General features: G+C 43.0%; 2 protein-coding genes across 3 annotated transcripts in view; both read left to right on the top strand.

Moving 5' to 3' along the window:
- Positions 1 to 15,989, top strand: part of aqr (aquarius intron-binding spliceosomal factor) — a 255,999-nt gene that overhangs the window by 53,323 nt on the left and 186,687 nt on the right. The gene's annotated exons all lie outside the window — the stretch shown is intronic.
- The window catches only part of dph6 (diphthamine biosynthesis 6), a 251,929-nt gene that overhangs the window by 188,325 nt on the left and 47,615 nt on the right, over positions 1 to 15,989 (top strand). For both annotated transcript variants that reach the window (XR_013499972.1, XM_078233271.1), the window contains exon 13: positions 5,774 to 6,019. Coding sequence is in view for 1 of the 2 variants with exons in the window: in XM_078233271.1 (XP_078089397.1) it covers positions 5,774 to 6,019 (246 nt within the window). In the remaining variant the exon portion in view is untranslated. The remainder of the gene's footprint in view (positions 1 to 5,773; positions 6,020 to 15,989) is intronic.

Below are 15,989 nucleotides of genomic sequence, written 5' to 3'. Positions count from 1 at the left end.
CCTAATCTTGTTATGAAAAGATCTTCTATCTGCATATATCAGTATGGGTTCTTAGCCTCAGGTTCCGATTGATCCAGCCACTGAGGTCTACCCTAAGGTCATAAGGTCACATGGCTTTGCAAAAGCCAGAAATTAGCACATTGTCACTTGTAATTATTTACATTGGCAGCATCTTGTAAGCAAGTATTTGACTGACAGGTCAGCAGGTCAATGGGTCTTATCTGAACCTGTGACCTATTGGGATATCTGGGATCATCCAAACAGCTTGCAGCATTAATAAGACAAGTTTTAATATATGAGAGATTAAACCATACCCTTCAAAACATGTGTTTTAAGCATGTCATCCTGGAACAGATCACTTCCTTTGAAAGAGAAAGTCAGCTTTCTTGCAAATCTCTGGAATTGTCAGTGATCACCAGCCTATTGAACATCCCTTGGGTGTGATTTGTACCATTACTTCTTCCCTGTACAAACTACTCCTTCCAAAACAACATCAAGTTTCAGAGCTGCAGCCATCCACAGGAGTTTTATTTCTATTCTCAAATCAAGTTACTGAAATCTTGGGCGGCATGGTAGCACAGTGGTTAGCACCACTGCCTCACAGTGCCAGGGACCTGGGTTCGATTCCCGGCTTGTCTGTGCAGAGTCTGCACATTCTCCCCGTGTCTACGTGGGTTTCCTCGGGTGCTCCGGTTTCCTTCCACAGTCCAAAAGATGTACTGATTAAGCATATTGGCTATGCTAAATTCTCCCTCAGTGTACCCGAACAGGCGCCAGAGTGTGTTGACTAGGGGATTTTCACAGTAATTTCATTGCAGTGTTAATGTAAGCCTACTTGTGACACTAATAAATACATTTTAAACTTGTTTTAAATGCTATCACTGAACATTGTTTACAGTGTGAATGTTGAAGGAGAGGAGATGGGAGGAGAAGCCAGGATTGAGGGAGGAGAAGCCAGGATTGAGAGAGGAGAAAGCAGGTCATAGGGTGGAAGAAGGGAACAAGAAGATATCAGAAGTGGAAATTATGTACTGCTTGTTAGATGTTTATTTACAGAGCATAGGAACATAGGAATTAGGAGCAGAAGTAGGCACGTTTAGCCCTTCAAGCCTGCTCTGCCATTCAATCAGATCATGGCTGATCTCTCCCTGGTCTCAAATCCACCTCCCCACCTGTTGTCCACATCCCTTATCCCTTTTTTAATTAGAAATATATCTATCTCCTTCTTGAAACCATTCAATGATTCAGATTACCCGGCGCTATGGGGCAGCGAGTTCCACAAATTCACCACCCTCTGTGAGAAGTAGTTCCTCCTCATCTCAGTTTTAAATCTACCGCCTCTCAACCTATACCTGTGACCTCTTGTTCGAGATTGCCCCACAAGAGGAAATATTTGGTCTATATTTACTTTATCAATCCCTTTTAAAATTTTATATACCTCGATCAGATCCCCTCTCATCCTTCTAAACTCCAGCGAGTACAAACCCAAACTGTTCAATCTCTCCTCAGACGTCAAACCTTTCATCCCCGGAATCAATCTGGTGAACCTCCTCTGAACTGCCTCCAATGTCACAACATCCTTCCTCAAATAAGGAGACCAAAACTGGACACAATACTCCAGATGTGGTCTCACCAACACCCTATACAATTGCAACACTCTACTTTTCTACTCCAGTCCTTTTGCAATACATGCCAACATCCCATTTGCCTTTTTTATTACATGCTGCACTTGCATACCAACTTTCTGCGATTCATGAACACAGACACCCAGATCCCTCTGCCCAGATGCATTTTGAATCTGTTTTCCACTTAGGTAATAATTTGCCTTTTTAATTTCTCTACCAAAATGGATAACCTCACACTTATCCACATTAAACTCCATCTGCCAAATTTTGGCCCATTCTCCTAGCCTATCTATATCTGTCTGTAGAATCTTTCTATCCTCATCACTGCCTGTTTTCACACATATTTTAGTACCATCCACAAATTTTGCTATGTTACACTCTGTCCCTGCTTGCAGATCATTTGTATAGATTGTAAACCATTCGAGGACTGACTCCTGCGGCACACCAGGGTGGGGGGGAAGTGGGTTCGAGCATGGGCCTGGGCATGCTTGGGAAGCCAGTGATCGGGCCGTAGGGGGATGAGAGGGCCGGTGATGCGGAGTCGCGGGGCTGGCCAGCGACCGAGCTAGCTGGTCAGCAATCAGGAGGCCAGCAGACAGGGACCACTGCGCATGCACTGATCTCGGTGCTGGCAAATTGGTGCATGCACGGTGGCCTGCTCAGCGCTATGCTGCCGGCTTCTCCAGCGGGGATAGGCCCCACCCCCAGCATCTTGACATGAATCACTGTAGGGCACCCTGCAGTGTATAGAGTGTGGGAGATTCTTCTTTAAACTCCCACTGAAAAAGAGTACTCCAGTTTTAATGCAAATTCGACACTTAGATTTTTTTGGGAAATTCGCCCCCTGGGTGTTTACTTTTTTCCTTTTATGGAATGTGAGCATCGCTGGCAAGGCCAGCATTTGTTGTCCATCCTCATGACCCTTTAACTGAGTGGCTTGCAAGACCAATCTCATGCAGGCAAGACCAGATAAGGATGGTAGATTTCCTTTCTAAAAGGACATGATTGAATCGGATGGGTTTTATGACTATCGATGATAGTTTCGTGGTCACCATTGCTGAGACTAGTTTCCAATTCCAGATTTATTAATTGAATTTCAATTCCAAACCCATGTCCCCAGAACATTGTCTGGGCATCGGAATTGCTACTCCCATGGCATTACCGCTGCAATTAGCAAAACCTACTTCCATGTTCTACATCATTTATTTCAAACTCAAAGCTTCTGCCGCTCTCGGTATTTTGCATATTTACAGTGCGTACTGTACAATCGAAAGTGGTCACCTTCACAGTAGAAATTACGGTCGGTAAAATAAGCAGCCAATGAATGAGAGGAGATCTAGTTGAGGTTTATAAGATGATAAAAAGGGATTGACAAAGTGGAGGGAGAGCGATGCTTCCTCTTGTGGGGCAATCTAAAACAAGAGGTCATGGATAAGGGGCGGCAGATTTAAAACAGAGATGAAGAGAAACAACTACTCTCAAAGGGTGGTGAATCTGTGGAATACCCCAGAGTGCGGTGGATGCTGGGACATTGATTTTTAATCAGTGATGAGGTTGAAGGATTGTGGAGAACGGGCAGAAAAGTGGAGTTGAGGCCAAGATGAGATCAGCCATGATCGTATTGAATGGTGAAGCAGGCTCGAGGGGCTGAATGGCCTCCTCCAGGTCCCAGTTGTTATATTCTTGTTTATTTGATCTTCCAGAATTCTGATGTTAGAACACTTCCCACAGATTGGAAGGTAGCAACAGGTCAAAAAAAAGAAGAAAGCAGGGGACTATAAGCCAGTTAGTGACATAAATAGCAGGGAAGTTACTAGAAAATATTACTGGGGACTTGGTAACAGGCCATTTAGAAAATCATGTCAAGATAATGTAAATTTCCGAGTTTTTGAGATTGTAACTTGCAGGTTAGATAAGGGGAAACCAGTGGATGTAGTGTATTTGGATTTTCAAAAAAACATTTGATAAGATTCACTGTACTGAGGTTGTCCTATGAGGGGAGATTGAGTACACCAGGCCTAGAATCCCTGGAGTTTAGAAGAATTGGAAGCGATTTCAGTGAAACATGTGACATTCTTAAGGGACTTCACAAGGTAGTTGCTGAGAGCTGTTTCCCCAGTCAGGGCATCTAGAACTAGATCTCAAAATAAAGACTCTGCCATTTGGGATATGAAGTGAAATGTCTTCACTCAGAGTTGTATATCTTTTGAACTCTCTAGCTCAGAGAGCGATAGAAATTCAGTCATTGTGTATATGCAAGACTGAGATCGAAAAGATTTTGGATCCTGAAGGATATGAGGATAATGTGGGAAGCTGGTATCGAGGTGCAGTATCAGCCATGATATTAAATAGTAAGTACTCTCACAACACCAGGTTAAAGTCCAGGTTAAAGTTCGGAGCGGCGCTCCGAAAGCTCGTGCTACCAAATAAACCTGTTGGACTTTAACCTGGTGTTGTGAGACTACTTACTGTGCCCACCCCAGTCCAACGCCGGCAACTCCACATCATGATATTAATAGCAGAACAGGGTCGAAAGGTGCGAATGGTCCACCCTTGCTCCGATTTCTATCTTCCTAAATAGCATCTGAGAGTGGATTTATGCAACGTGATAAAGAACAAGACTGGCCCATGCCTAAACTTAATAAAATAAACGCAACAAAATATTTCTCGTTGAGTACTTCATGGATATACCACTGTGAGAATGCTAATCCTTCTGCATTTGATTTATAGGTTTAATTTAAAAATTCTATTGAAAAAGTGGAAAGAATGAAGTGGTTTTTAAGAACCAAATGCGCGTGTATACGTACAAATCACACTTGGCTTCCAAGTGCCTTCACCTTTCATCACAATTAGTTCAAATAAATGGTACTAATTTTCACCAACTTTTTTTATTTTTCTATATAAACACTTTAAGCAGCTTTTCTTACAACTTTTATGACCTGCCCAGCTACATATCAGCTAATAATCTATGGTTTTAAGCCCATGGTCAGAATTCTCTGATGTTGGACGCCTCACCACTGCTGCCAGCGAGAACGGAGAATTTGACACTTAACCAAATCTCCATTCATTGCAGCGGGACTGGAGAATCTCAGCCGCGGGCGCGGTTGGCGAATTCTAGTCCATAACAATTCCTTGCCTCAACGCTATTCATCCTCGTAAACAAAGTTCACCAGTTACTTGTTTTTTTTAACCTCTCCCAAACGAGCTGATGTTATTAAGCCAGACTGTCAAAGAACATTGCAAATGCTTGGAAATAAGGTGCATATCTCAATTAATAAAAGCAAATTACTGCGGATGCTGGAATCTGAAACCAAAAGAGAAAACGCTGGAAAATCTCAGCAGGTCTGACAGCATCTGTAAGGAGAGAAAAGAGCTGACGTTTCGAATCCTGATGACCCTTTGTCAAAGGTAGAAGGCACAGAAAGTGGGAGATATTTACACTGCAGGGTGAGGGAATGAAAAATAGTCATAGCCACAGAAATCAGGGGAAAAGGAATGGCAGTCCATAGAGAGAATAACGGGGGTGAATGGCCAAACGGCAGAGAAGCTGAAATCAAAGGGTAAGCTGTGACAGATGAGGATGTGGGGTGGGGTGGGGCGGCGGGGGGGAGGTAAAATTTAGCTTTGACAAAGGGTCATCTGGACTCAGCTCTTTTCTCTCCTTACAGATGCTGCCAGACCTGCTGAGATTTTCCAGCATTTTCTCTTTTGGTTGCACACCTCAATTAATTGGGTTCATATTTTAGTGCAAATGCTGAAAACATTTGTAGCCCAAAGTACTTGGAAAAGGTTTTCCTCACATATTTTGAACTTATTTCTCTCTCTGTACCTTGTTGAATAGAAAGCTTGGGTGCAGTTTGGTTAATGAAGTTAGGGATAAATGATGCTTCAGTCACATGGCTGACGTGGTTGAGGGTGCTCATTTTTCCTTGCAATCTTCATCTCGACGGTTGGACATAGATTTCTAAACAACATGAATCATCTATCCCTTTATGACCTGCGTTTATGTGTGTATGTACATTAAATATTTATAACGATTGTACCTCTGCAGCCTGGTTTTAATGTAAATTTGTTGAAATATTTTGAAATATCTCATGACTGTTGGTAGAGATCGGCACATTGTTAATTCCCTTTATTTCCCCTCTTAGGTTGGAGATGAGATATTTTGTGCAGGTCAGATTGGACTGATCCCGTGTACCATGCAACTTAGCAAAGGAGGTGTCAAATCTGAAGCAGCACTTTCTCTGAGCCACGTCCAGAAAGTTCTTCAAGCGATGAAAAGTGAAACGAATCTAAGCAACGTCCTGCTGGCAAACTGTTATGTCACAGACAAGAAGTATATCTCTGTTGTTCAAAATCTCTGGCAAAAGAGCCTAAAGGAGCGTTTACACGAGGTAAGCAATAGTGTCCTGTGATACTTGCAATTATTCAGTGAAGATGTTGAAAATACTATAATTATTTGCACTCCATATTATTGATCCGAGGTCTAACTTCATTAGAAATTGCATTTACTGAACTATTTATTTACATCATTAATAGAAATAGATCCCCAAGTTTATACTCCCTCAACTATTTTTCTGTATCAAACCAAACTTTACGCTGTCTGTCAAAATGTACGGACTTCAGGCTTATTTCCCAATGTAAACTGCTGCAGTTCACAGATGCAGAAATTACTTGAAGTTCTTTGCAGTAAATGTTCAAATGTAACACGCATTTGCTTGTAACGCACAATACTTCCCTTCAGGAGAAAGTGCTTCAGAGAGAGAAAGAGAGACGAGCAGGGGTCCTGTTAAATTCTTAAAACACACACGCACACACACACTTTTGTGCTTCAACTTGAGAACTGCAATGCAACAGAAAGGGATCTAGCTTCACTCTATGAAGGTACAATTGCCTGGGTCCAAAGGGAAGCAGGTTTATTGGAAAAAATATTTTGTGCGTCCTCTGTGTAGTTGTGTTGGAAATATATTAGTCAGGTAGATGTTGAGATGTTGTACTTGTGTCACTGCTAATTTATGAGGCGTTTAACCGAAAAATAAGTTTTCAAGATTGTTCCCTAATCTTCCCGTCATGTTTTACTGTGCTTCTTCCCTGTTCCTGCTTCATCCCAAACAGCTGTCACAAACCCGGCTGATGTTAACTCCAAGGATGTCATAACATGGAAACACTGGTTCCTGGTGGTGTATAGTTTTGTTTACAGGAGTGTTGTAAGGGGACATGTAATATCCAGTGAGAACAGTAACCAGCCCTGTCACAGTATAACACTTATTAAAGACTATTTATTCCAATAAAGAAAATACACATGTACACAAACAGGTCTATAATGATCTAAGACGGTTACTTATAAAACTATTAAACACACCTGCATGGTTTAAAAAGAAATTATTTTTCTAATCCAAAATATGTTTACAAGATCTGAACTCTTTCAGGATTTCCTCTTCCCAAGCAACATCCAATCCAATAGGTCTAGAAGTAAAGGCCAGCTTATAATTACCACACTGTTTACTATTGAATAGTTATTCTGAGGAATGTCTCTTCTTGGTTCAGCGAAGATATGGGTTTTAGCTGCCTCCACAAAGGTTTCTGCAGTCTTGCTTCTGCTCTGCTAACCAGCGCAGGCTTACAAGCTGCTGGCTGAACTCTGCACTTCAGGCTGTTAGATGGATACTGCCTACCGCTTCCACAACCTTTCCTCAGAGAGAGATGCATATACTTCACCAGCCCAATCTACAAATTTAGATAAAAGCAAAATACGGCGGATGCGGGAATCTGAAACAAAAACAGAAAATGCTGGAAAATCTCAGCAGGTCTGACAGCTTCTGTGGAGGGAGAAACAGAGTCAGTTTAGTCTGTACAAGCAGGGTCCACATGTCTTGTGGCCATACCAGCTACTTATTCAAAAGCACAAAGGAAAGTCTCAGCTTCCTTTTCAGTGAATTTTGGGAGAGTTTATACATATCTGAACACTTCCCCCTGGGCTTTCTGCCTTGAACCACTTTCCTCCTCATTCAGCTCTGTACCTGCTGCCATTTGTCGCAGTTTAATTTCATGCCTCTATGTCTTTCTCCCTTCTTCCATTGCTGACTTCTACATTTCTAATTCCCTTTGAAACTCTCTCTTCGGCTCTGCCTGCTCTTTCCCTCTCCTCTTTCCTTCGCTCTTTCCTCTCATTCGCTCTTTTCTGCATCTTTAGCTTCTTAGTTGCTATGTCTCTTTCTTTTTATTCATTCGTGGGACATGGGCGTCGCTGGCTGGCCAGCATTTATTGCCCATCCCTAGTTGCCCTTGAAGGGCAGTTGAGAGTCAACCACATTGCTGCAGCTCTAGAGTCACATGATAATGCCCACTGCCTCCACAAAAGGTTGCCAATTATATCATTGTTTCCCTTTGAAGATTCTTTCTGTATGTTTGACTGTTTGTTCCCTCGGCCTCTGTTCTAACATTAACACGTGTATGTCTTCCCTGACTAGTACCACCTTGGTCTACCCCAATGCATTTCCTTTTAGCAGGATGATGTATTTCTTTTTGGTCTGTCCACAACTGCCAGCGACCCGGGTTCGATTCCCGGCTTGGGTCACTGTCTGTGTGGAGTCTGCACATTCTCCCCGTGTCTGCGTGGGTTTCCTCCGAGTGCCCCGGTTTCCTCCCACAGTCAGAAAGACGTGCTGGTTAGGGTGCATTGGCCATGCTAAATTCTCCCTCAGTGTTACCCGAACAAGCACCAGAGTGTGGCAACTAGGGGATTTTCACAGTAACTTCATTGCAGTGTTAATGTAAGCCTACTTGTGACACTAATAAACTTTAATTTTAAACTTTAAAAAAACATTGATTTTGGGATTCCCATCCAGTCGAATGCTGGTGGCTTCTACGCTGCTGGCACACTCCTGACATCTCTTTCAATCAAAAGTATTCGATGGCCAGTGCTAATATCTTCCATAAATGCTGGTTCACATTGACTGATGTGGTTTCTTCCCTCTTCCCCAATATAATGCAGGGTGCTTCCACAGAATATTGTCACGTAGCCTGACCCAGGAATTTCCACCAGGGCCTGAATCTAACTGGGTTCAAAAAAAAACATTTGAGGCAGCGAACCTTGTTTAAATCTTGAACACTGAAGTCTAATGTTCTACAACGAACGTGATGCCTCAGGGTAATTTTAAAAGCATTCTCCATTTAAGCCACAAATCCAAATCACTTCTTATCTGCTAAAATGGAAGTTAAATTCCAATATTGATCCACGCTAGCAGATCATTGCAAAATAATCAACGCTGCATTTGCTTAGGTTTCGGTGTGAGACAGGTTGCTCAGGGCATGAAATTTTGTCCTGTTTGTACTTCGAGTGAATAAATGTTGAAATAAATAATTTGTTTTTCTTTGACCCTTTATTTAGCCACAATTATTTTGTCTGTCGTGAAACACTCCTCCGATGGATAGTAATGTATAATTTTAAAAACCATTCCTCAATTTGATTAGGTTTTGTTTTGTTGAAGGGTGATGAGTTGCTGATTGCTGCTGGGTTTGCAGCCCTTTGGCTCTTCCTGGAGTCTACAGTTGTGACATTTTGCTTTTTCTCATTTCGAACTCTTGCCCAAGTAATGAATGTACATCAGCTACTGTTATTATGTCAGAAACATTCAATATTTTATACATCTAAAGATTACATTTCACAGTTTGGAGTTTGTTATTCCCTAAAGTAGACATGTTGCCAAACTAGGATGAAAAAAAGCTTTTTAACATGTAGGTGTGTCTCAGCCCCTAAAACCCAAAGGAGCTAAGTATAATACTGTTTGAAAACAAGGATTAATAGTGGGTAAAGATGCAGCTAAAATAATCAGAGGATATGTTAATTCATTTGGAATTTGTGTGACTTTTATAGAATCATAGGATCCCTACAGTGCAGAAGGAGGCCATTCGGCCCATCAAGCCTGCACCAACAGCAATCCCACCCAGGCCCTAAGCCCATAATCCCACGGATTTAACTCGCTAATCCCCCAACACTGAAGGAAAAATTTAGCATGGCCAATCAACCTAACCCACACATCTTTGGGCTGTGGGAGCAGACCAGAGCACCCGGAGGAAACCCAGGCAGACACGGGGAGGACATGCAGATTCCACACAGACAATGACCCGAGGCCGGAATTGAACCTGGGACTCTGGTGCTGTGAGGCAGCAGTACTGACCACTATGCCATCGTGCCGTCCAAATATATCACATGACACACAACAGCACCCTCAAATTACTTTTCAGTTTTTCATTCCTTGGCATGAGCAGTGTTTAAAGTTGTACTGTCGTTGTCGTGAGATGATACTATTGGATTCAAAAACAGAAAATGCTGGAAAATCTCAGCAGGTCCAAAAGTATCTATGGAGAGAGAATAGAGCCAACGTTTCGAGTCTGGACAACCCATATTATTGTCATATTATTGTATTCATTTCCATGTCTGCTTTAGCTGCAGATTTCACGTTTAACCCGAATAATTTTCTTGCTGTATTGCATATTGGAAAATTATTGGATCAATTTCCTAACTCCTGCACCCCTGTTCAAGTACAAGGTCCAATGAGAAGCCTTCTGTTTTACCCCACCACTAAGTTATGCCCCATCACCAGCTTCACTTTAAATGTTGTTAGCAGTTGAGCCGAAGTGAACAGTGAGCTGAGAGCGAATTCAACCCTAGCTTGCAGCAGATTTGGAAAGCCAATTTACACTGCCTGTTCCAAACCAGGTATCTTCTTTCTGTTATTGGCATTAGTTTACACTCTTTCAATGTCCTGTCATTGTGACATTTCTTTAGCCTGAGTGCCAAAATGCACAAAATACAAGCAAGATTATTAACTCGCCGTGATTCTAAATTGTAAATTGGTTTGATGTTGTCAGATGAGTGAAACTTAGGCCTCTAGTATCTTGAGAAATTGTAAAGCCACCCACAGCTCTGCACTGGATAAAAGCAAATTACTGCGGATGCTGGAATCTGAAACCAAAAGAGAAAATGCTGGAAAATCTCAGCAGGTCTGGCAGCATCTGTAAGGAGAGAAAAGAGCTGACGTTTCGAGTCCAGATGACCCTTTGTCAAAGGGTCTTTTTCACAGCTCTGCACCACTGACACTCGCTACAGAAATGGGTGTTTACACTCTGACCTGAGTTGGTCAGCTTGAGGGTGAAATCCTCCCACTGCTGGCATATCCAGTTCCAGTGTTGTACTACAATCCAGGGAAAGTCTTATGGATGGCTCCCTCAATACACGCCAAGTTTAGCACAGGAATTGTAGTGGGGGTCATGCCCCTGTCTACATCAATGGGGACAAAGTAGAAATGGTCAAGAGCTTCAGGCTTCTAGGTGTCCAGATCACCAACAACCTTTCACGCCGACACTATAGTTAAGAAAGCCCACCAACACCTCCACTTTCTCAGGAGGCTAAGGAAATTCAGCATGTCCACTACCATTTTTACAGATGCACCATAGAAAGCACCCTTTCCAGATGTATCACAGCTTGGTATGGCTCCTGCTCTGCCCAAGAGCACAAGAAACTACAAAAGGTCATGAATGTAGCACAATCCATCACGCAAACCAGCCTCCCATCCATTGACTCTGTCTACACTTCTCACTGCCTCGGAAAAGCAGCCAGCATAATGAAGGACCCCACGCACCCTGGACATTCTCTCTTCCACCTTCTTCCGTCGGGAAAAAGGTACAAAAGTCTGAGGTCACGTACCAACCGACTCAAGAACAGCTTCTTCTCTGTTGCCATCAGACTTTTGAATGGACCTACCTTGCATTAAGTTGATCTTTTCTCTACAGCCAAACTATGACTGTAACACTACATTCTGCACTCTCTCCTTTCCCTCTCCCCTATGTACTTTATGAACGGTATGCTTTGTCTGTATAGCGCGCAAGAAACAATACTTTTCACTGTATACCAATACATCTGTCAATAATAAATCAGACTAGGTTCCGCTTCACTGTGATGCCAGAGTTGGAGTATACTCAGTTTGTGGAAATGTGGGTTCAACAACATTGTGTAATTATGAGAAACACTTGTGAATCAGACCTTGTTCCAAGACCAGGCACTTTCCTCAGTAGCACAAAACCATAAAGTCACTTGAGTGATAATTGACCTTTCAGCTAATTAGGATGGACTTGCACTTTAAAGACTCAATCATTATTTCCCAATTAACAATACGTTTCAAAATCAATGAATCTCAAACAAATGTAATCAATTCTAATCCTTGTGCAACACACAGCTCACTGACTAATGCCACTGTCATCACTCCCCAAAGCTCGCCTGCAAACGGGAAGGCAACAACTTGGGGGCCCAAACACATTTCCAAAGCACCAAAGGTGCAATGCAATCTCTTCACAGCCACAAGGCGACGAGAAAACAAAAATGTGTTTCATTTTTGCGATCGTGAAAGTAACCGGAGCTTAATCCAAGTGCACAACGTTTCAAATAAAATGTGACTTGTAATTACAATGTAAAATTAATTGGTTTCTCCACCAATGCAGTCTACCATGGCATATTTTTTTGAGTCTCCACCAATGGCCTAGTTAAAATAAAATGTATTTATTAGTCACAAATAAGGCTTACATTAACACTGCAATGAAGTTACTGTGAAATTCCCCTAGTTGCCACACTCCGGTACCTGTTTAGGGCAATGCACCTAACCAGCACGACATTTGGACTGTGGGAGGAAACCGGAGCACCCGGAGGAAACCCACGCAGACACGGAGGAAAACGTGCAAACTCCACACAGCCAGTGACCCAAATCGGGAATCGAACCCAGGTCCGTGGCGCTGTGAGGCAGCAGTGCTAACCACTGTGTCACCGTGCCGCTCCAGTTCTTCTGCAAAGACAAAAATGACCGTGGAACAGATCAGAGAGAGCCTAATGCAGCCTCGATGTTGTGTATCCCTCTTGTATTGAATAAATAACAACCATATAATTTTATAAATTAGCTTGTCAGCTTTTGATAATTTGGTTAAACAAAACAAAAAATCCCTGACAGAAATGGCAAGTGCTTTTTGTGTATTTATGCAAACTTCATTCACCTCTGAGGCTGACTGAAGCTGCAAAAATGTTTAAATTATTTGATAACGATTCACTTTGAAGAGGTTATTGATCATGACTGCATTTCAGAACTGAAGATAGATCCCACAGATCCCAATCCTGCACCAGGCAATGATATCTCTATCATATCATTTTTGCACATTTAAGTTTATTTATTATTGTCACAAGTAGGGGCTTACATTAACACTGCAATGAAGTTACTGTGAAAATCCCTTAGTCGCCACACTCCGGCGCCTGTTCGGGTACACTGAGGGGGAATTTAGCATGGCCAATGCACCTAACCAGCACGTGTTTCGGACTGTGGGAGGAAACCGGAGCACCCGGAGGAAACCCACACAGACGTGTGGAGAATGTGCAGGCAGTGACCCAAGCCGGGAATCGGACTCAGGTCCCTGCTGCTGTGAGGCAGCAGTGCTAACCACTGTGCCACCGTGCCACCTGCTTTGTGCCACCTTGCTGTCCCATGTGATGAAATGTACACATGAGACTGCGGCCATTTTGCCACCACGATTGAGCTTTTTCAGTGAAATTTCAGTCAAAAACATCCAGATCAAGTAGTTGAAATGAAAGCAATTGATGTTCAAAAAATATACCACACACATGATTTACCTGCGCCTGTTGCTTCCAATGCAGTCAGCACAAACCTTGAGCCATCTGTTCACTTCCATGCTTGCAACATGCAGCCAGTGTTAATCATGCTTTTGAGTGGCTGTATACCTGAGCAGAGTGGTCAGAATGCAGAGACTTTAGCACGTACTCAAGTTAGCCTGTGCTATTGGAAGCTAGCCTGGACCTCTGCAAGGGCCAGTGACTTTTTGGCTGGGCTAGGTGTCAGAAGTGGCTGGGGAGAGTCTATCCTGGGAAAAGGATGATTGGTTATGGTGCAACAGGAGGGAGCATGGGTTACACGATTCCCCAGCACAGCGCTTAGTGCAGGAGTTCGACAGGCAGAGAATAATGGGTTCTCTACATATAATGTGGCCCACCCGACAAACACTGTGAAGACTGTGGGGGAAAAGCCACTGCCGCCAATACCAACAGCTTAGCTCCAAGGACTTGGATCCAGTGCCACAAGAAAGCAGTCTGAACATCTGACTTGTATGGTTGGCTCGCACTGTTTCTGTCTACATGTGTACTAGTGTACCAGGAGATGTTACGGAATATCTAGTCAGTTAGCTCAGTTGGTTTGATGGCTAAAATGTGATGCAGAATAACCCCAACAGCATGGGTTCGATTCCCATCCCAGCTATGGCAGTCTTTGGAGCCCTGTTCCCTTGCCTTGCCTCAAGCTTGACATGAGGTGTTGTCCCTAAAACTATATAACCAATGGTCTGCCTCTCTAAAGGAGGGAGGTGCCTGTGACCGTTTATGGAGTGTGACTAATTTACTGAAACATGTTTGCAAATATACATTTCAATTGGCAGATAGAACAGGGAGGCGGTGAGATAGAAGCTGATATTATTTGATAGGATCTCTTGTTTCACATTATTGATGAGTATAATAGTTGTGAGGAGGCTGGTCAGATGGCAAGAGAGTGTTGCAGAATTACGCCATTGGCGTGGGTTCAAGTGCAATTTATCATTGTGTAATAATACAAATGAAAGAATACTGTGTATTTCCACACATTCATTGGCTGTCTAAATTGACTGAAAGAAGATTGCTCCTTACTGTTCTCGTTGTATTTCTAACCTCCAAAGTCTCAGCCTCTCTGGACTCGACTGCCTTGCATCTTACTGTTTGAAAAGAAAAACCGGACCAATTGCTTGTGTCTTTGCCTCTGTGTTTTATCTCCTTCTCACAGCCAGAAAGGGATTAAAAGCTTTCCAATCCGATGCTTTTGAATCTTTTTTCTCGACTGCCAAGACAGGTTAACAAATTGCTTATTGCCTACAGTCCAGAGGGAAAGCAACCTGGAAGCTAGCTTATCAGCATCTCGACTGCATACCATTTCAAAGCTATTTTTTTAAAAACCTGTGTGAATATGCTGGAATCCCCAATCTGAGTTCCCCCACTTTAAGTCGTTTTGTTATAATTTGCACAGTTTTTAGGGCTGAAGTTCCCAATTTCTGTTCTCCGTTACTATTGCATGTTGCTGTACATCATTGCTGTTTTGCACCTTCACTTTTATGATGTCCAGTTGTGCTGTTTCATGTTGTTTTGACAATGGCTCCCATGGTCTGGTCAGCAGCACTGTGAATCGACAAGAGGTGTTCAGTTGCACTCAGAGAACTCACAATTTGTTTGGTCATAAAATTCTGAAGCAAACAGGATCTAACTGAAACTTACAGGAATCCTGAGAGGCCTGGATAGAGTGGACGTGGAGAAGATGTTTCCACCAGTGGGAGAGACTAGAACTCGAGGGCAGAATCTTAGTGCTCCTTTAAAACTGAGATGAGGAGTAATTTCTTCAGCTAGAGAGTGGTGAATCTGTGGAACTCATTTCCACAGAGGAGACCAGGTCATTGAGATAGATAGAGACAGAGATAGATAGGTTCTTGATCAATAAGGAGATCAAGGGTTACGGGAAGAAGGCAGGAGAATGGGAATGAGAAAAATATCAGCCATGATTGAATGGCGGAGCAGCCTCGATGGGCGAAATGGCCTATTTCTGCTCCAAAGTCTTATGGTTTTTTCCAAGAAGAATGTCCAAATGAATGGGATTTGTTTGCAAGAAAGGTGTTGAAGCCTGCGAAGAGAAGAACCATTTCTTTACTCAGCAAGCTATTGAATTGTGGAGCTTTCCGCTGAATGAGGTCATTTTGGAGTCTGTCAGCGAGGGACACAGTATTTGCTATTGTACAATACCTGGGTAAAATTGTTTTCCCAGTCCCAGGGCTTGTTTGGGTGAAAAATACAGAGTGCAAAACCCACCCTGCAGGAGGCTGACACTGCAATGTTCTGATTAAGTTTTGAGCCCGTAAGTCTGCCTCTTGTTCAATTCTGTGGCAGGTGAGGTAGAATCACAGAATCCCTACAGTGCAGAAGGAAGCCATTTGGCCCATCGAGTCTGCACCGACCACAATTCCACCCAGGCCTTATTCCCGCAACCCCACATATTTACCCTGCTAACCCCTTGACACTAAGGGACAACTTAACACGGCCAATCAACCTAACCAGCACATCTTTCAGACTGTGGGAGGAAATAGGAGCACCCGGAGGAAACCCACGCAGACATGGGGAGAACGTGCAAACTCTACATAGACAGTGACCCAAGGCCGGAATTGAACCTGGGTCCCTGGTGCTGTGAGGCAGCAGTGCTAACTACTGTGCCACTGTGGCCATTGAGAGAGCCTAGCCCAATC

Source organism: Mustelus asterias, chromosome 18 (genome assembly GCF_964213995.1).
Source record: "Mustelus asterias chromosome 18, sMusAst1.hap1.1, whole genome shotgun sequence".
Lineage (NCBI taxonomy): Eukaryota > Metazoa > Chordata > Chondrichthyes > Carcharhiniformes > Triakidae > Mustelus > Mustelus asterias.
Note: the sequence above shows the minus strand (reverse complement) of the source record. Positions and strands in the feature narration are given on the sequence as shown.